Below are 22,966 nucleotides of genomic sequence, written 5' to 3'. Positions count from 1 at the left end.
TTTTCCGGATAGCAAATGTGAAACTGTAACTAAATGTCTAACTTCAATCCCGAACACAAATCAACACTAGATATAGATAGATGCATATATACATCTATTGATTTCAGAACACGATTCAATAATAATCATACTCAAACCCTAATCCCTAAATCGGATTGTGTTATAATCACCCCATCATCGTTAACTATAAAGATCCGGTAATCCCATACCCACGACAATCAAGATCCAGCAACTTTTGTTTACAACGGGGTAAAAGGGGGAGATTTTGACAGAGAATGACGACGGTGGTTGTCTGGGTGGCGGCTGACAATTATTTATTTTATTGGTGGCAATCAGCGGTGGCACTTGTCCGGATGTGGAGACAGTGGAGAGATGGACGCACCTCTTAAATGGAGGTAAAAATGAGACCGAGACCACCCACTACAACCACGTCAGAGTCTAAGACCATCCACAATCCATTTCGTCGGAGCTCATAACCCACAACCGTAACCATGACCGTACAACAGGTCAACCGGTATATGAAAAGTACAAAAATGAGAGGTTCTTACATCAGATAGCCTTCTTTAAAGATAACTACATAACATAACCATTCAGTCATAGTTGGTTACACTCTAATGCCATAATACCAAAGTAAAACTAACATTGTCACAGGCTACCGGTACAACAGGTCAACCGATACATTAAAAAAACAAAAATAAAAGGTATTTACATCAGATAGCCAATTTGAGAGGTCACTACATCAAATAACCATTGAGTTATAGTTGGTTACACTACAGTGCCATAAGCCTTATCTACTGATAGCTATTATTTGGTTTTAAAAGGTAAAAGAGATAAAGTTAAAGTCTTAGACTTAACTAAAATGGAAATTTATTGTAGCTCAAATGTTTATTAGACCAGTGACGAAATAAAAAAAAAACACAATAACTCTTCGATACGTAAAATTCAATATGAGCGATATAATTGAATTTGAATATGAATATCGACCCTGCATACGAATTTGAATATGAATGTCGACCCTGCATACGGGCAATGAAGGCGATAACCCTGGAGAACATTATAATGAGGGGCAACAATTGTACGAATATGAGTGTGCGTAGTGTGTAGATTTGTAGAGTGCATTATACGAATATACTCCTCAACTTTACTAGGATAGAGCCTTAAGGTCCATAACTTGAGTCATAGGTTATACATATTAAATAAAAGTTATTGCCTTATGGAAAAATCTTATTTAAAATTAAAAAATAAAATAAAATTACAAGTATATACTTACTATCAACGTTTTTCATAGAAACTATACGAGAAACTATACTAAAACAAACATTTAGTATACTTCCTATATATAAACTATTTTTATTTAAAACTATACCAACTTTTTACCTTTTTTGAAAACATAAAACAACTTCTAAAACAAAACAAAGTACCTACATTATATTTATGTTAATCTTTATACCACTCAATATCCCTATCATTACCAGTAATCGCTCCATCATCAACTATTCCCACCACCACATGATCTTCTTCACCGTCATTGTAATATATACCACACTTATCCCCACTCTTCCATTTCTCAAAACATTATTTGATTTACCCAAAATGTATCTCGCCCTTATTTATTATTTTGATAATTTTCACATGATATATCTATAATATTCATAATAGTTTACGCCATCTAAGTCTTAACATAAAAATAATTACATTTATATCAATTATCTACACTACTTGATGTCACCACCATTATTACCGGTTGCCGCTACCACATTCATCCTCGCATTGTGCTACATTTTAAAGACAAGGAATAGATATATTAAACCTCGATTCTTTTGAAAGCATTAAATTAATTCACATGATTTATTCTTAACTCAAAAAATAACTTTGTTGCTCTCTTTACATAAATTATCAAGACTATTTATCGTCACCACCATCACCCGTCACCACCACCACACTACTACCGCTATTACTTGCACCATCACACCATGCGAACATTCAAAATAGTCATTTTTAAAACAAAACAGCCCAAAATCATAAAACCAACTCACATATCATATCACATCCCATTTTTTCCTTGAAGGCCATACTTCCAAGTTCTTCAACAACTCTAACCCAAAAACCGTTAATATTATCCATGTCATTCATTTTTGTAAATGTTAAGTCCATTTCCAACATAGGTACATATTTTATAAATCCATTTCTAATTCACAAAATCTAAACTCAAATCATGTCAATATTACATTATGGGTCTACATTTAATCATGAACCATCATTGATCCCAACATTAAAATCTCAGTTTATTAATGTCGTATCATTATTTATATAAATGTTAAAAAATCATTATAATAAATTAAAATATAGATAGATTAATAAAAAAAATTGCTTATAATAACAATAAAGAATAAGTTTTATAAAGAAAACTTTTCAAAACTAATAATAGTAATTGAGTAAACATTATAATAGTTCAGGGGCTAATACGAAAGTTGATTTAAATATATAAAAAAATTTTATATTTATAGCGAAGCCAGCTTTGAGTATTTTGAGCGGCAACACTTCGAGGTTGAAGACGGTTATCATCTCCTTTTTAGATAAAAGGGTTTACCCTGGTTAGATTATTATCATCTCCTTCTTCATTATAACTTATCTTTTGTTTGAGTTATATTTATCTATATTAGATTTATATATATAATAATATCCATATTAGAACCCTCATTACTATTTTTTTTTTCCTGATTTTTATATAGCGATTATCTTACTGTTTATTTAGGGTTTCGTACCGAAGTGATTTTCAAAGCGACGACATGGCTCCAAAGAAGAGGAAGATCAGGTGTGCTATTTTTATTTGTGTATATATATATGTGTGTGTGTGTGTGTGTGTGTGATTTGATTCGATTGGTTTCCATGTAAAAATTCTCAAAATTGTAATGAAAAGAATATTCTTTAAATGATAATAAAAAGGGAATTATTAGTTATATTTTTCATGCTTATGTGTGATATTGGTGAACAGTGATCGGGCTTCATCATCATCAGAAAATAAGAAGAAGCGAAAGAAGATGCCGAAAAGAGCTCCAGTGAGTATTTATTGTCTCATCTATTTTAGTTATTAGCATATTTTTGATAATATATTAATGGTTGTTTACTTTTCTAGTTTTTTTTTTATTGTATGTAAATGTAATCCATTGACAGCACATATTTTGAAATATCAATATTGGCTTTGAAGTAAGATTATGATAGTTGGTTGTTTCTGAGTTTAATTATTAGCTGATTTTGATCGGATGCAGGGGCGAAAAATCTTCTTTGTTGACATGGATCAAATCGATATCTTCGAAAAAAAAGATAAGGAGTTTGACCTTTGGGGAGATGAAGAAAAAAGCAAGGGAGAAACATTACAAGAAGGGGTTTCCATATCGAAATTTATACCATCCAAAACCAGTAAGACTCGTGATCATGCGCATTTCCATTCTTCTACGCCCCCCTTTCTTATTGATTTTTACCCATGCTATACATATACACATAACAACAACTTCATTAAGTTGTTTTTTTTTTCCATCAAATTAATTTTTATACTGTATATATACAGATCATGAAGAAGTAGTCTTCGAATTTTCCCCATCCGAGGACTTCAGTAAGTTTGATGAAATGAACCGGTTGTGCAGTTTCATTTCTTCTGCCCCTCTTTTGTTTGTTAATTGATTTTACCCATGCTATATATACATAGACACATAACAACACCAATTTCATTAACTTGTTTTGTTTTTTTTTTCTATTTACATACAGATCAGAAAGATTTATTCACCAAGAATATTAAACCCCATATTGAAGCTATCCAGAAACTTATTCGCACCAGATTCAGTTATGTTCAAAACTATGAATTTTTAGTGGATTCTGCTAACGAGGTGCTTCGGATTCTTCGTCTGTACCTCAAGGATACCAAGTCTCCGCGTTTTCACTGGGGCAGGTTTTGTGTTAAGCCTTCATACGTGTGTTTGTTTCGTAACTGTTTTTTTTTTAAAACTAATATCGACATAACTTGAAAAGGATTTTCCTAATATCTACATTGTTTGAATACTTGCATGCCTTCTATGTGCACATACTCTCTATCACTATATAAGGATTTTCCTAATATAAATACTATTTGATACATCTTTATTCACACACAGAATACTACACCCATATGACCTTATCTTCTTTCTTCTTCTTCTACATCACCACAGCAGGAAAAAACCACCACCGCCAGACTTTATGCTTCTTCAAGCCGTTCACGAAATGGAGAATTCTACCTGTTTGGAGTTTCCCATTTACTCTCTTTCACCTTTTCTACCTTGTTTATGATGTTTGGCCAAAAAAACTGAAAAATAAATACAAAACTGGTAAAACCACTCATCTGTACTATTTATTTAAAACCGAAGATACATGGAAGCACCAAATGGTAACACAGATCACTGTATCTCATATTTTTTCATGTTTGTTAATTTACTAAATTGATAATGTTATCCTTAATACTGTACTATTTATTTAACACTTGTTTGAGTCTAATGCATTATACTCCCATCAAGATTAATAAGGTGAATTTGTCGCCTTCTGTTGAGGTCAATTGAACTCGTGTCCATTCTAATGAGTTCTTCTATATGGTTCTTATACCTGTATATTTTTATTCGAAAAGGGTTTTCTGAATCCTCGTGTGTGTGTGTGATATTACATGTGCGTTTTTTTATTTTTGTATTTCTAACTTTTTGAACAGGAGAGCTTTTATGCCACCATTCAGAAATCCAGATGTAGTATTTCAACTTCTCAAAGTAAAGGTAAGAACAGCTATCATTAATAGAGTATTAGCTATGCTTTTAAATGTTTGAAGTTTTGAATGAAAAAGTTGGTTATAATATGATACAACAATACCCAATCCCGTCAAACGTGTGGTATTGGGAGGTGGGATGTAGACTCTCATACCTCTTTTCGAGGGTAGGGATATCGCTTCCACAAAGACCTTTGCAAAGTGTGAAGGTGTGAGGCAGTATATATAAAAGCAGTTATATGTGTGTGTGTCTGTGTGTGTTCGTATTTTATGTGCAGTTTTGAATATAAGTATGCATGTATTGTATTACAATAAGAAAGAAAAGCAAAGAAGCAACACAGACATATGAAGCATGCATAACCATATATGGCCTTTTAGACATATAAAGCATATATAATGTATAATTTTGTCTACCTAGCCTTTATACTACTGTATATGTTTGTATCTTTATGCTTCAAGAATTAAGATATAAGGAAATATCTACACTATGACTTCCTATGTGACCTAGAAGCATACAGGCACCTAGAAGCATATCGTTATAATAACTTGAGGATTATGACTATGATAGGGTTAGTGTATTATTCTTTCAACTACCAGATTGTTATATAACTTGGGGGTTGTGTTTGGAGTTGGCCAAGTAACACAGAAAGCATAATTGTTAATACTTTTGAATTGTTGGCAGGTGGACACACCGAAAAATGAAAAAAAAACTTTTGGTATTAAGTTAATCTTTATTTGATGTTACTTTTCAGAATTTGTGTAATTAATAGTTTGATGATTTTTCCAGGATTGTGTCAATATCTGCAAGCTTGTGGAGAATGAGCGTGCACTTCTATATCCTGATTCTCCTGGGATTTCCGAGCCAAATCGTCTAACTGTTGACAAGGGACACGGTATGCATATTCTACGAGTGATGTGTCATATTTATGCATTTGCCCATATGTGCATCACTGTTTTGATGCATGTACTGCCTGATTTTTTTGTTCACATATGATTTAACACATGGATGGTAACTTGGGTTACTTTCTTCGTTCAGCTCTTACCCAACCTATGTTGGATCAAAGTATCGCTTCTGGCTATCACCTTCCTTTGAATCGAAAAGAAAGGAAAATCTGGCTGGACTTCAAAAAATTGGACGAGGGGAATGTATGTATATGATTTGTATTTCTAACTGTGTCTTCATGCTCGCCACATGTCCCACACATATTTTATGATATACTTTATGCATTTGGCAGCCTGAATCTGGGATGATAAATTTTACATTTGAGGAGGACGAAAAAAGGTCAATTAATCTTTCTGATCCCCTTGTTAGTGTTATTGGTGGCTTTGCGGTTGCTGCTTTCAACAAGGCCTGTGCGACGGTATGGTTTTGTTAAACCTGTTTCCGACTTGTTAGATATTTCGTTGCTTACTGCTCAACGTACAATGAAACCCTTGCTTTTAGCATTTCAAGAAGGATGAACAAAACAACGTCCATGATTTCGAATATATGGAGTGCAAATACGTCAAAGAAACCAAGGATTATTTCTTCTACTTGACCATAGAGGCTATCGAAGAAGGGAATCTTGGCGTCTATGAGGCCATAGTTGTGTGCAGTAGAGACGACGGTAGTAGAAAATTGCTCAAGTTTGTCCTTACTGACCGTGCACCAGCTGGTATGTAGATTATTTTAATTATCTCGTGTCTTGGATTTACTTATGGCATCCTTAGAAATCATTTTTGTATTCTCTTTTGTGCTACTAGAGACATTTAACACTTCATAATATGGGAGGCTATACATCTTTTTCATTTTTTGCCCTTGTAAAGTTGAAACATCACAGAAGAAACTCAATGGGTGAATGGGATGATCTAATGCTTACAAACTCCTAGATATATGTAATTCAATTATTTTCATTAATATTTCTACGGAATAGTCTTTTTAATCAAACATATAACAATATTTGTTTATAGAATCTTAAACATAAGAACCTGCTCAATGGAATAGTCTCTTTAATCAAACATAAGAACCTGTTTTGACTTGTTTAATTAATACCACTTATAAAAATTATCAGCTATTTTTTACATTCATTTCTCCTGTCATATTATTTATGCCTATCCTTCATGCAGGTATGAAAGCAATGGCAATATCTCTTTTTTCTTGCCTGATATCCACATGCAAAACTTTAGAACGTTAGTCTTCCATAATTGCTACATTTTTCTTTTCCCTCTTAGTTACTGTTAAATCATTATTATTGTTTCTATTTTTTGTTGTTCTAAACGTCAGGAATAGGTGCTAGTTATGTTGTATGTTAACAATGAGGCATTTGTGCAGTTGTGGGAAAGGCAAGATCACGCCGGTTGTTAGGATTCCACAAGGTCGCTCGAGGTTGTTATTCTTGATTTGTTCTATTTGTAAGCTTGAAATCGTACATGCTAAACAATTACCAGGTCCTGGTTTAAACTGGCATGACCTTTTTCAAAGGATTTTGGACTCAAGTTTTAACATTTTATTGCTACATTTGTGAAATATCTGGGGTTTGTGGCAAGCCACACCCACAAACCTTAAACCGTGGCTTCTTATGTACTACAACCTTCCATATATGGTTTCTCACTTCCCTTTATCACTTTGGATCAACAGGTATGCAACAAGGCAAGGCGTCTCATGAGCTCATTTTTTATGAATATTTGCATCGTGATACTGTGAAAGGTTAAGTTTCCATGCTACTAATCTTGATGTTCTCACAACATTGTTTTAATCACGTTTGATCTCACATCAAACTTAGTCTATCGTAGGACACAATCACTGGTTGAAAACCATACCATATCACTTGTTAAACCATCAAAATATACGATTTGGGTTTCTTTGATTTCTTCTGGAAATCAAATTGTGAACAAATCTGATTTTTGGGACGGGGTCTAAATGGGTTTGATTTATCAGTTTACAATCTGTTTTATAACATTGAATCAAACGCCATTTGTTTGGAAAAAATAACAAAAAGTAAATAATAGATTTGAAGTATAAATTTCTTATTCCAACGAGTACTAAGTTTACATCAATCAAACATATATATGTATGTATGTATGAAAATGTGCATCTTTACGTTGTGTTTTTTCTGTACATTGCACCCTTTCGGTTGGCGGTTATTAACTTTCTAAAGCACTAGTTTAATCCCTAAACTATCGTTTAAGTACACATGAACATTAAACCATATATGCTTGTTGATTTCGGCCTGTTTTCTTCTTCATTTTTGCGATCACAGCAGTTTCTTTTTTCTTCATGTGTAGTTCTTTGTGTTGTTGACGTTAAGCAAAAGATTATCTTCCAACATTCTCTCCCTTAATCTTTGAGCTTGTTAGTTTGTTTCGTCCTCTTGAACCATATCTTATTAGAATTGTTGCCTTCTTTTAATTACATTATTGGTTTGGTGGATCTTTATTTGATTCATCCAAGAATCACCATCTTCACCACAGGCTGAAGCATAAAGGTGATTCGTTGCGGTTTTTGATCAACCCCTTATCTTCACTATAATCATTGTAATTATTCTTCCAATGTGATATCCCTTGGGCTCTGATACTACTGTTACTAATCTGGATGTTCTCACATCAACCCTTTAATTACGTATGGTCACACATTAAACTTGGTTCATGATAGGACATAATCACAGGGTTAAAGCCATACCATATCATGTGTTAAACCCGTCAAAATAACCAACTCAGGTTCATTGATTTCATATTGGAAGTTGGCTGAACAAATCTAATTATTAAGGCAGGAGGTTCACATGGGGTTTATTCATCAGTTTACAATCTGTCTTGTAACAGTTAATCAAACGCCATTTCTTCTTCAAGTGTAGTTCTTTCTTCTTTGTACTGTTGAAGTTAATCGAAAGATTCCCTTCCAACATTCAACATACTCACATTCCATTATTGTATTAATGTCTGTCTTTGAAGGAGAGCGGTTTGCTATTTTATATTTATAGTTTAAAACGCAGGGAGAATTGTTAATTACTATTGTTTTATAATTCGTTAAATCTACCCATTTAGCAAAGAGGTATAATGTGTTCTTAACACACTATAGGTATTCGGCGAGTGATTTCTTTGAACCTTCATCTGCTCTTCCAGAAAAAGTGCACCCGAACAACTAATTCAGGTTAACCATGATTTATTCTGAACTATATACATTGTGCTATTTTATTCATAGATATATAGATGGTATATAGAGCTAAATGGGTCGTTTTGTCTGTGTCATTTCTGACTTTATAAGAAATATTGTAGAAGAATTCAAAAGTTGGTTTATGTGTCATTGCTGGATTAACTCCATGGTACGAGTCCCAAGTTTTCTTATTACTGTATGGTTTTAAATTTGACAAAAGTGTTTGCAGGATTAACTCCATGGTACTGGTCCCGAGTTATTCAACTTCTTTTACATATTTCTCTAAGTAGTTAATTACTAAAATAGCGGTGTAGCGGTCAAGGTCCGATATATGATATATTGGTTATAGCGGTGGTATAGCGGTAATTAAAAATTATGCAATATCTATATATATGTATATATATAATACTTACTAGTTAACGAGAGCAAGTACCCGCGCGTTGCGGCGGTGAGATGGTGGGGTGATACATAGGTCATAGAGTATGATAGGTTATAGGAGTTGATATGTCATAGAGTATGATAGTCAAATGTCTTAGCCGTACGGGCTCCGCCCTCGGATTTAAAAATTTGTCGAAAGTATATCGAATGACATCTCTAATAAAAGAGCTTGAAATTTTAAGAACACCCACACAATTTTTATAATTTATCGATGTACGGTTTTTGAGATAAAAGATTTTGAATGAATTGGAGGAATAAATGATTTATGGAGTAGAGAGAAAAAAGATGATTGGTTGAGATTTGAGGAGAGAGAAAGGGTATTATAGTTATTTTAGATAAATATAGAATAGATAGGAGGGACATTTTGGGGAAGTACTTAAAATCAATATTAAAAATTTCAAGTTCAATGTTGAAAATCTAGGGAAAATCTGCTTTATAATGTAGTATAGATATTTAATAAAAATATCAATTAATACTTTATACTTAATAGAATTATCAAAATTAAAGCTTAAAAGGGTCAATATTTGAAACATTAGTGTTAATACTTGCAAAAATGAGTGTTTCTTTCAAGTTTGGGCCAAAAGAAAAAACGCTATAGCACCGCTATTTTACCACTTTTTGGACCGCTATAGCACCGATATTGGTAAAATAGTGGGACCGCTATTTTGCTTGAGGACGCTATCCGCTATTGATAACATAGATATTTCAGCATCCACCTATTTTATTGTCAATATGGTTTATTTTCAGCTATTTTATCTTAATACTGTATGGTTTTAATAATTAAATCTTTATGTAGATGCATGGTATGTTCCTGATCCCGACTCTAATACCGGTCTGAAGCCTAGGGGTAGTGGTACACCTTGTAGGGGTTATGACTACAACCACTACAATCAGTATCTCATGGGCAGGTTAGTTTATTGTGCTAAATAAATGTCAATTGTTTTAGTTTATCATGAATTTTAGTGCAAAGGTTTCTGATATTCACTTTCATGTGTGGGGATTTGGTTGTTGAAAGTGGTATGCGTAGGATGCGAGTAGAGCTATAAATTTGATAATCATGCATAAATATATGGTGGCTTTTTTTTGTAATATTATAGACTTGCATAAAAAGGGTAACTGGCCGGGATTCCTCTAGTTCCCGTGTACCTCATTAGTACCGTCTCCTTTTTCCTGCAAAGGGCATCATGCCGGTGCAACACTTTGTGCTCAATCCAAGGTTTGCTCAATCCAAGGTTTGAACCTGGTCAAGTAATTTTTGTAAAGATTTCATTTTAGTAGGCCCTGGGTGTCACAAGAGCAGCTACCGGTCCATCTAATAGATGGTTTTTCTCGTTTGTATGTACTAAGAGAGAATACGTTACTAGGTGGCTATTTAATAATGTTCTATATAGAGACCAAAATTTTGTATGGACTAAGCCAACAATTTGGTTAGTTGATGATGCTAATTAAATATCAAGTGTCATAGTTTATTACGAATCATCGTGTAAAGGTTAATGTTATTCACTATTATGCATGTGGTGGATTGTGCGTTGAAAGTTGTATATGTAGGATGCGAATAGAGCTAAGTCTGCTGAACACACATTGGATATATGATGGCAATATATCGTAAATATTACGGTCTTGTATATACCAAGAAGTAATATTTTACAAAGTGAATATCTATTGGTTTTATAATATATAGAGACTAAAAACCTGTGTAAACTAAGACCAGAGATACTTTAGGCTGATATGACATGATAAATGAGTTACTTCACTTCTTTGCCACAGTTGTTGATGACTTGTTAACATAGTATTTTAAGATCCATCCTTTTTTGACTAGGATTTAATAAAATCCTCTGAATTCAAATTGTCGATGATATGCCTTTTTTTGATTGTTTTGTGCTGTCATCACCTGAAATTTCTCCAGTGAGCTTGTATAACAACTTTAAACTGATTTTGGGTTTCTTGGCCCCTCCATCCATCTTAGTCTGCAAATAATTAAGCTTTATAGTCTCTTGGGAAGCTCTTGGTATAACGTTCTTTGCAGTCAGAGTCGTGCATCATTTGCTATCCGTTTTTTCCCCTTTTAGTGTAGTCATAGTGTAAGCGTGTTAGTGCTATCTATACTTCTATAGTTAGCTTTGCTTCTTGGCATCCATTCAATGTGTTTATTTGTATATGCTGGTTGATCAATGCTATTCGATCTATTTCAGCATTTTTAGGCCTATATTATCATGTTAGTCTGGAAGACCAATCTTGTCTCAATCTCACTTTTTGTCACCCTCATTGTAAGTAAGATGCTTGTTGTATGTTTTAACCTATAAGAACCTATGTATCGTTTTTTAAAGTATAATTTTATCTTGTTATGTTTGCTAACTTAGTTTTCTCCTATTTTTCGACTCTATCTTGATCCTTTTACTTGATATGTTATAACTTACGTCTAATAAATACTACTATATAATGTATTAATTTTGTGGTTTAGAAATGTCAATGTCGACAATCTCCTCCTCATCTATTAGCCTATTAATATTCTATAATTCTCTAAAAGGTGTTAATATCATGAAAGCCAAAAAAAACAAAGCACCAAAATTTATATAAACATGTGCAGATGTTAACTTAATAGTGAACGCATATCAAAATAAGAACTTTTATTTTTCTATAATCTAATATCTAATATATATATATATATAGTAAGTATATATTGCTATAATCTATAGACACATATTTAGCTGACATAAAAGGTGGGGGTGAGTATGGATTCGTGTGCTTTTTGGTTAAAACCAAAAATAAAACCCATCATTTGGGTTTTTAAAAAATCGAACCATTAGTGTTTGGTTTATAATGGTTTAGGTTTTTCGGTTTATTGGGTTGGTTTTGGTTTTTTTGGTTTATAATTGGTTTTAAAAGGGACTGTGTAAGTCATGGGGAAAAGTCATCCTTATTTTTTCCTTTGTTCTTTAATGTACGCGAGTCAAGATTATTGAATTGACCAGGGCAAGATTAGAAAGATAATTACTGAAATTTACATGTTAAATTTTAAGGTTTTAGGTTGATTTATAAGCATATGAATTAGGTTGATTAATTATTTTTCTATTGAATTACATATGGATAATGATAAATCAACCTAATTTGTATGTCTAATAATCAACCTAATTATAGGATGATGACATGTGGAAAAATCAGGGGTTAAAATTAGAAAAAGAAAATTAGTGGAATTCACATGTTAAATTTTTTAGGTTTTAAGTTGATTTGTATGCATATGAGTTAGGTTGATTAATCATTTTCAAAATTATAGGTGGCGGCGGCGATGGTGGCGGAAATTGGTGGTGGTGCTGCCGAGTAATGTAGGTTATTGATCTTAGTTTGGTTTTGATAAAATGTAACTTGAATCTGAAACAAGGTTATCTGCTTCTATAATATATATAGTATATAGATATAGATATAGAAAACTGGTGAAAGCTTAAATAATGGTTGCCTTTACTGCGGATTTTAGGTGCATCTTTAATTCTTTATCAGCTCCTACTTAATATTTTATGCTAAATTGTTAATTATTTCAAAAAATTCAGGTTGTTTGACTTCTTAGACTAAGTTTGAGTCAGGAAAGAATGTTTTATAGGTTTTTTTTATTTTCGCATTAAGGTTTATATTTTAGCAACATATTCATGAGTAGGAGTAAACAAAGTGTTTACGTTGTCTGAGTATTGAATGAATGGTCCTAAAACAAGGACCAAGATCGTATAAGGAAAGCAAAGCCACAGCCAAATCTCTCTCTCTCTTTTCTCTTTTTTCTTTTATATTTTTGTCAAGAAACCAAAAAATTAAACTGGATTTCAAATAGGATATAAATAATTTAAACAGCGGACTCCCCTTCCTAATCGTTGAATGGTTGATATCCATTTGGTTTCCCAAGATGAATAATGGACCTAAGCAACAAATCAAAACATTACATCCTTAAATAAGATTAAGAATTTTCGTTTAGGAAGAAATAATGTTCAAGGCAAAAAGAAAACAAATCTTTGATGAAGAACATACGCAATGGGCCATGACAATGTTTGAATCACCATGCATTAATTGACAGAGAAGGAAGACAGGGATGGGCCATGACAATGTTTACCTAATTACCCATCTTGGAGTTCGAACTGGAGGTAATATGAACAGAGTTGCAAGCTAGAATTTTCTATTTGAATCCCGTCTAGCTAGGTGGAAGGCAAATTGTATTTAGATTGGTGGTAGAGTTACCCTAGCTTATTGGAGTGGTTTTTGAAAGTCTTCCGACATATAGTTTCTCTCTTTTTTTGGGGCGGACACTGTTGTTGATGGGTTAGAATCTGTTATTAGTAGATTTCTTTGGGACGGGGTGACGGATAAAAGACAGATCAACTGGGTTTCTTGGGAGAATGTTACATCGCCTATCAAAGATTGAAAGACTCCAATGTGGCGCTGCTGTCCAGATGGGTTTGGAGGTACATGAATGAACCTGGTGCTTTATGGCAAACTGTTATCGACCCACTTCATAGTTCTGGTAGAGGGTAGAATTCAGTCCCGTTGAATTGAACAAGGTCTTTGGCAGGGATTTGGAAAGCAAGTGTCGAGACAGTAGACAAGTTCGAGGTGGCTGGAAATACTATTAATAATTTGTTCATGTGTGAGTGGGGTAAGGGAGATCGAATTCGGCTTTGGTTGGACAATTGGATCAGTAATACATCTTTGAAAGATTTGTTTCCTTTACTTTTGAAAGTGGAAAAGGAGAATAATTGCTTGGTTGGTGATCGTTTTTGCATGAAAACTGAAGAGATTTGTTGGATGCCCTGATTGGTATTTGGTTCCTTTTGCTAATGACGTGCTGGACGAATGGGTAAGATTTCGATCTCTTTTTGAGGATTTTCGTTTAACAGATACTACGAATGATAAGTGGGTATGGACTGGTGACAAACATAAGGTTTTTTCGGTCAAGAGCCTGAAGGCATATATTAGGACCGGATCGGATTACAGTGCGAGATTCAACTTTAAATGGGTAAAGGGGGTTCCTGTTGATCGTTTACCCACTTATAAAGATCTTCAGTCGCAAAATTGTAATTTTGGATCTACTCTACGTGGGCTATAATGGTTTAAACTTTTAATATAATGGCTTTAATTAAATTAACTATACTGTCTCATGTCCATATTGTGAACTATAAGAGCATTCGTAATGTTCTCCGAGTGGGCAGCGTCAAAGCCTCACCACCCTGGAGTGGTGAGGTGGTCTTCGTTGCTGTGTGAAGATACCAACGTCGTTTGATGGACGGCGAGGAGAATGTGAGGTGGATGATCTTTGCTTTTGTTCTTTGTTTTTTAGTAAAAGGATAGAGAGTCAACCATTTTCTCATCTAATTTGATTAGCCTTTGGCTCCTCTAATTTCTTCTTTGTGTTTTTTCGAACATTCAGTCGGCATACAACATCAGGGAAATCTCACCGTGTAATGGTGAAGTCTTGCATATACCCTAGACAACGAGATGTTGACCATGAGCCATTACAAGTATTCAGAGGGAAAAACCTGAAGGTTTTGCCATCCCTAAAGATCGAACTCAAGACCTTGGGTAAAACCGAGAGTGTCTCTGACCAGTTGGACTGACCTTCATTGTTTTTAATTTGTTCTTTGTTTTTAATCCTTTTTTAACGTAGGCCATAAGTTCTTACTTCTCATCTTTTTATTGCTTTCATATCTTTTTATTATTATTTTTGAGTATATATTATGGAAAGTAAGATATATATATATATATATATATATAACTTTTATAAAACAATAGTTAACCAAACATTTTAAAGCCCTCTTGCAATCTAAAACTAATTTAAAAAATTGCCACATAAGATTTTATCCTATGTGTCAATTCCATATTTTTCCTTAAATAAACTATATATTTAGAAAACAAATGAACCTATATATGTTAAAATAAATAAATATATATTGTAAGAATCCAAGATCTTCTCACTAGATAAAATGATATCTTCTCTTTATTTTAAAAAAATCACGTCTATACCTAATGATATTTCATTATCTTTTTTATTCAACATTTATATGAGGTTCCTTTCGTTTTTTTATGGTGATTATATGAAAGTTTGCTCAGACCGTTGATTAGTTGGAACTCTCATCGCATTAATCATTAGTGATAATATTTAAAGTTTATAAGCTTTTTTTTATCACCACTAAATTATATTAATCTTAAAGTTAAGAGCTTTGTATAATATCATAACTTTCTGAAAGAGTTATGTTAATTCTTTCGTTCATATCACCATGGAAATTATCTACAATTTTTGGTTTAATTCTTTTATCTTTTTTTGAATTTTATGATAATGGTTAATATAATCTCTTTTTTCTTTTGTTTTTTAACGATACAATTTTTCATTGTGATGATGAGAAAAATATTATGATGGTAGACGAAGAGTTAGTTCAGAACAAGTGTATATAACAATTAGTTTAATGATTGGATAATGAATACGTTATTGCTAATTTAATTAAGTGAAACTAAATAGATTGTTCATCCATATTTTTTTTTACGATCATTATTGATCCATTCCATTAACTCATTTGTTCACATATTAAGCGTTTCATTAAATGTTTTTTTAAGCAAGTTTAACTTAAATCTCACTTTATTAAGCATCTTTTTAAAGCAGCCGCATATCATGCGGGTAAAAAAAATCCTAGTATATATATATGTATATATTCATAAAAACCTATATATGAAAAATGAGTTATATTAATAAAAGGATTGACATGATAGTTTAGCAATGATGACTTGGCTTGATGAGAACGAAACTACAAAAGAAATGGTATGTTGCAACGAAAAAAACTAGTTACACTTTAGTGCGTTATTTCAATGATGAAGTTTTCATGTTAGTTATTTAAATTGTATTTGTATTAATAACTTAAAAGTATTTTATTTTTAATATTAAAATGGTATGATGTGGTTATTGTTACGAGTGTGGTGTGTTGTTGTGTGGTGTTAATGTGGCGTTGATGTGTCACACTATCTGATGTGGTGGTAGTAAACCATTACAAATACTCTAATGGCTTTAATATTTTTTTTCCACACAAATAAATTTAAAGGTCTACGTAGAATTTAATAATAAACATGGCATCCAATAATATGTATATTAAGATTATATATTTGTATATATAACTTGTATATTTTATGTGAACACTTATTTCGGAACAGGTGAGACAATATCTAATGAGAAATGATATTCGTACCACTGAAATTGATTCATTTACCACACAGTACAAGTATTACAGCACACTGTACATTCAGTTAATGCAAAGTTGTGGTAAATTAATCAATTTTGGGGTACTAATATCACTCCCCATATCTAATGACATGGATCAATGTAATATTGTTGTTTCATATTAGCAATTTGATATTTGATTTTGTATAAATAAGAAGTTAATGTTTTTGCATGCACAATTATATTATTACACTAAAATAACATGTCTTAGTTATTTTTAATTTTACATTATTGCTATATAACGATGTAACAAACGTATACTACGGACTATCTACAATGAACCATCTATAATTAATAGAGAACTTTTTTTTAATTTTTAGAACGGCAATAGAAAATATTATTAAATAATAATATTATCATTTCCACTAGAAATACTATTATTTAATATACTTCCTGCCTCTAAAAAAGAAAGAGCTAAACTTGAGTCATGACTTACGAGAAACTCGTGTTAAAGACAGCTAAGAGTCATTTCATTTAGCCATATTAATCTTAGAAAAAAATCATGTTATAACTTATAAATTACAAGTTTTGCTCCTTTACCGTAAATAAATCTGTTGCTAAGTTTTCTATTAATATGACATGAGTTATGTTTATTTTATCTTCTCATCCATATAAACAAGCTATTTGGGATTTAGAGCAACGATCTATGTTAGAATTTTGGACATTATTTAAGCAATATCTAACACATGCCTTGAAACTTATTTTTATCATCAAATTTATCTTTAACTTTATTACAAGTCTTAATGTTATTCTTGTTCACCATTCTGATCATGACCAAGTTAGGTATCATTGTATATGTTGGATCTAGTCATCAACAATGCTATCTAGTCATCGACCAAACTTATGAACAATTAAGTCGACAATGATCTACTAGTCAACCAAGCAATTCGTAATTTATATATATATATAAGAGATAAAATAATACTCAAACACAAATGGCACTCTTTCCAAATATTTTTTAGTAGTATTGTTTTTGGAACAGAAACTTACTATCTAATTAATACACCAAATTGTTCCTATGGAGATTTAAACCTAAGCTAACTCCAAGAGAGACATGTCTTCTAAAGTACTACTAAAAATTTTAATTTTCCAAACAAAGAAAAAGGATCAACCTCATTATTCAATCTCTATCATCTCGATGCTAATCAAGTCATTAATGTTCACTTGGCCAAATCCTCTAGCTCCCCAACCTTCACCATAAGACTTTTTAACATAGCAGTTGGATTTCCCATTGTCTGTGTCTATCCCAACTATAACCATGGCGTGCGGAGGCTCGGCCTTCAACGACTTCCGGACAGAGGCAGAAGCCATATTATGAGTATATGGATCAAAAGTTTTTGCTTCTTTAAAAGGACCCATCTTCATACATCCAATCATTGGGTTTCGTTTCCTTATGTCTCCAAAGTTTGCCTCCAACACCGACTTAAAGGTAGAACGATCTTTGATTTCATACATGTGATGAGCATGATATCTAGGGTAGTCACAATTATATCGAAGTACAACCGGAGCATCGATACGTGGGTTAATCATGGTAAATGCATATGCTTCTTTACTTTGGAGCCCATAAGGTTCCCTAAGATACTTAAACACATTGTTCTCGCATTTGGCATCAATAAACACCTGTGGTGATAACACCAATTCCTTATTCTTAGGTGATTTCCTCCGACACATGATGCTTATAGCATCCGTTACAACAATATAACAACAGATGGTTTGGTCTCGCTGGTCTTCAATATGAAAGGCTTCTTTCATGATATGAACCTTCATTTTTTCAGTCTTGGGGTAAGTGGTGATAATGGTGGTTTTGTTTTTAGGATTAGTGGAGGTGGTTGTTTTTTTGGTGATTGTCGGAGTGAAGGTGCAATGCTTCTTATATAGTATGAATGAAGTCTCATCTATGTTTGAATACATGAAAACGAAAATGCCTATTTTCATGTTTGCTGACAGAGAAGATGGAAGCCTGAGCCTGCCCCATATACCTATTTTGAACTTGAAGACTGATCAAAGCAATTGAATGAATCATCAATGTGATGGGAACCATCAATAATGGAGTGAGTTTGAATACATGTGAAGAAAATTTTCTACTTTCATGTATGCTGATGGAATAGATGAAGCCTGCCATATATACCCATTTTGAGTTCAACTTTCATTAAAGGTGGGCCGGTAGTGTTTTGTTTTTTAGCATTGTGACTAAACTACTAAAGACAATATATAAAATTGAAAATTTAAGATGAAAAATTCATCGGCGGTTGGGCCTTGCGATTCAAACATAGAAGAAAAGAGGAGATCTAGATTTTTAATGAAAATAAGCTAAGCATAAACCGAATAATTGTGGAAGAAAAAGAAGATCGATATAGATGAGAAAGAAAGAAAAATTGATTTTGAAAGTATATACAAATGGAAAATTGATTCTGAAAGTATATACATATATGGTGGTAGTCTGGTAGGACTATAGTGGATTTAATTGTGACATTGGGTTCTGCCATCCTATGTTCTAACCACTAGCCACATATAATGTTAAAATATTTGTTAATAAATTAGTACAGTAGTTCTTTTTCCTTCAAAGATAGTGAATTTTATTATTGTAATATACTTGCATTCTATCTACCGACGTAAATGACAAGATAAATATTTATAAGTTTTAAGATCTATGCTAAATGCATATGCTTTTGTTACTTTTCTGTAAAACGACGTATTAGTTTGTTAATGATTTAAACCTTAACGGTGACATCTAATAGGACAATATTTTAGCGGTTAAATCCTAACAGTTACTTTTCTTTTTGTTATATCTTGTTGTTTTTACATGTATTACAAAAACAACTATCATTTCAAAAAAATTAAAGTGTATATTTAGTTAAAATATTACATTAAAATTAATGTTTATTTTTAAAATAACTCGGAGTATATTTACATCATAAGCTTTTATCAAATGGACTATCTATATATCGAGAAGAAAAAAAAAAGCTTACAATTTGCATTTTATGTATTAAAGTTGTGGAATATTTGAATGTGTTTATTTTTATAGTATGTCTTTTAGGTTACTAGAATTTAGTTTTATTTTTAATAATGAATGCTTGAACATAATGTTATTGAACTTATATCGTGTTTAAAGTAACGTTCTTATGGTAACACTTTGATAAATATATACTTCGTTAAAAACCCAGTCCGACCACGGTTCAATTGGTCTGACCGGTCAAACCTTTAAAATTCTATGAGACCGGTTCAGTGTCCGGTCCGGTTTTTAAAACATTAAACTGAAGACAGTATATAATATTTAAATTTAAGATGAAAAATTGGAGTTGGTATAGAATACTACCATGTGGGGTGGCAGTTAATGCTCCATGTGATTTTCAAGCATACCTTGTGATGATGTGAAAAGATTGGCTACAAGAGTTAGAAACATGAACGCTCAAACTAAGATGGATCTTAACTTTAAAATTAGAGATTGTAAAGATTGTAATTTAGAGGTTGATGCGACTAATTTATACCCATTACCCACATCGTTATTGACCATTTATTTAAGTGTTATAAGTCGATTTATTGTGCATTTTGGCGCGTTTATGGTGTTTGTTAGTGTTTTCAGGCTTTAAACAGGTTACGCGTTCATGTGGCACATTTTCGGATGACCTTATGGTCAAGAAGTGATTTCTGATAATCGAGAGTTTTTTTTAAGTGGAAGAGATGGCGAGTTAAGCAAGTTCAAGATCGAAAGGAGAATTTCCACACGAGTATTAGTGCTAAAGAAGCTTGAGCATATTATCATTCCATTCACGAGGAGATATATTATCTTCCGAATCTAATTACCGATTTATGTATTTATATGACGTACGTGTAGTTAGTTGTCAAATATAGTAAAAGAAACAAAAAATAAGTTGAGACTTTAAAGTTTTTAAAATACAAAGTGACCTTTTTCTCATCTTCATTATTATAGAAATTTATACAAATTTGAGTCCATAAGATATAGTTTTATCTCCCAAGTAAGGCGTATTACGTAGATACAAATTGTTTAACCATTGGGTTAAATCTCAGTGGCCAGGGGTGTTTCACTAAACCTGTTATGCGGGGCCTTGGAGGAGTTTATTCCAAGGTCTCGAGCTCGAGCCTTCATAGGTTCTCTTCGGCAATATTTTTCAATTAAGGAGGTGGTATGATGAGAAAGACTATTTAAGATCCGCTTAGTGTGGGACCCTTTCGTTGTGCGATTAGTACACATCATATGCGTCTGAGGTAAAATTCACTTGTAAAAAAAAATACAAGAACATATACAGGATATTGCTTAGGCCGGTGTTAATAAGACCGTTCGAGAGCCAAATTCTCGCGTTCTGGATTTTTATTGATACCACCACATTTTTTACCATGTTTTGGAAGTTATGGCTCACGATTATTTAATCACTTTCCATTCTTTTATAATTACATACACACATTTTAAACATTCCAGTTAACAAACCTACAATAACCTCTTTAACCACATAAAAACACACTATTTTTTAGGATTTGTAATGTTTTTTTATTTTTATTTTTAGAATTTGTGATAGTGTTAATTTTTTTAGGATTTCTAATGTTTTTATATTTTTTAGGATTTGTAATTTTTTTTAATTTCTAGGTTTTGTAATGTTTTTTAATTTATAGGATTTGTAATTTTTTTAGTTTTTAAGATTTATATTGTTTTATTTTTTAGGATATGCAATGTTTCTTTATTGGATGTGAATTTAAATTAGTTAATTTTTTGTTTTAAAAAATGGAAATGATGTGGTAGTGAAAGGTTGAGAATGTGAGAATGAGGAGTGTAACATGATTCTAGATAAATTTTGAAAGTGTAAAATTATGGTGCTGATGTACCGGTCTAGAACATAAGTATTTGGGTTATGTATTGAGTGACACCTTTTACGTCATTATGAATGGAGAATGCTCTCTCGTGATAGACCAATATGTCCATGTATAAGTATTGGCACAGGGAAATATCAAAAGTCTAGCAAACAAGTGAGAATAAAATCCGAATATAAAGGTTTTTGAAATTTTAAGTACATGTTTACAAGAGAATGATAAATTGAATTGATTTTTCTTAATTTCTCTAATTGTCTAACGAGATGAGTACCCCGTACCCTATGTGTTGCCGTGTTGTACAATGATAACGATTTTAAAGAAATTATTAGTTATTTAAAATGTAGCTTAATCATGCTAAATTTAAAAGATAATGTATGAATATAATATAAAATAATAAAAATAACAACGAAATCTGAAACGAAAAACGAAAGCAAAGATGAAACAATAACGATATACCATTAAAAAGAAATAATAATAACAAATTATTAACACAAATAAAAACAATCTGAATTTGCAAAAGACAAAACAAATGCATGCAGCCACATAGATTAGTTAGTCAGTTACCTCTTTGGCAAATAATATGTAAATATGCATAACCCTTATGTAAAATCTCCACCGGTACTTGTACTAAACTACTAATAATGATACGGCCCGAGCCAAGTTAAAAGAAACATATCGAAATATAGATAATAATAAACACATGGAAAAAGTAAATAACATGTAAATATGCATAACCTTATATTAAATCTACATGTATAGTTGTATCAATAATTATACATCAACATGAACCGGCTTAGTTTTAAAAAAATTTACATTGAAATGTGGATTATAATTAGGACGTTATAACGACATTATTTTGTTATATATATTTATATGTTGAAAAATATTACAAAAGAATTATATTAAATTTCCAATAAGTTAGATTCGCCAATCACAAAAATGTCTACAAATAAACGTGAGCGAGCACGCAAAGTTTGGGGTTTAAAAAAATCAGGTTCGAACGTGCATCATCATCAAGATATAAGGCATTACCTTTGACCACTTTGCCGAATTATTTATTATTTTTTAATTCGCATTAGGGAATGAATATAGCTGTTTTTAGGTAGGGATAAATTAGAGGCACAAATCCTCTTACTTTAGTTTTATTGTACATATATTAGTGTGTATTTGGCTATGCAATGCACGATCCACTATAGTCGGGTATCAAATATGTATAAGAAGTATTTATTATAAAATAAGTATTAAAATAAACAAATGACATAAGATCTTGACCATCGTAAATTTGATTAGTGAAGACCGAAGAGTCACAGAAAATGTATATATATATATACACGCATACGGGGATCTTTATGTAACACCCCACTAAAGCAGAATATACGGGATGCACAGATAAGCACAATTGCACACAGTACAAGTTCTGACACAACCATTACTATATTTAAAGAACAGAAGTACGATTGTTATTACAGAACATAAATGAACTTAGAATAGTCAATATCTGGAAGACAGAACAATTGTCTTTTAAGAACAGAACTTGAACTGATCTAGCAAGGAA

At 32.2% G+C, this 22,966-nt stretch overlaps 1 protein-coding gene across 1 annotated transcript; it reads left to right on the top strand.

The window, feature by feature from the left end:
- Window positions 1-2,995: 2,995 nt before the first annotated feature.
- Window positions 2,996-10,414, top strand: LOC122582998. Its single transcript, XM_043755432.1, has 14 exons — window positions 2,996-3,059; window positions 3,270-3,420; window positions 3,569-3,613; window positions 3,766-3,946; window positions 4,730-4,790; window positions 5,568-5,673; window positions 5,817-5,926; window positions 6,016-6,141; window positions 6,225-6,435; window positions 6,887-6,949; window positions 7,092-7,145; window positions 7,398-7,466; window positions 8,835-8,906; window positions 10,144-10,414. Exons 1-14 carry the CDS (start codon window positions 3,042-3,044, stop codon window positions 10,275-10,277), a joined length of 1,401 nt encoding a protein of 466 aa, XP_043611367.1. The 5' UTR covers window positions 2,996-3,041; the 3' UTR covers window positions 10,278-10,414.
- The last annotated feature ends 12,552 nt before the right edge of the window (window positions 10,415-22,966 follow it).

The sequence above is a fragment of the Erigeron canadensis genome, chromosome 9, assembly GCF_010389155.1.
Source record: "Erigeron canadensis isolate Cc75 chromosome 9, C_canadensis_v1, whole genome shotgun sequence".
NCBI classification, from domain to species: Eukaryota; Viridiplantae; Streptophyta; class Magnoliopsida; order Asterales; family Asteraceae; genus Erigeron; species Erigeron canadensis.
This window is presented reverse-complemented; position numbering and strand designations above follow the sequence as displayed.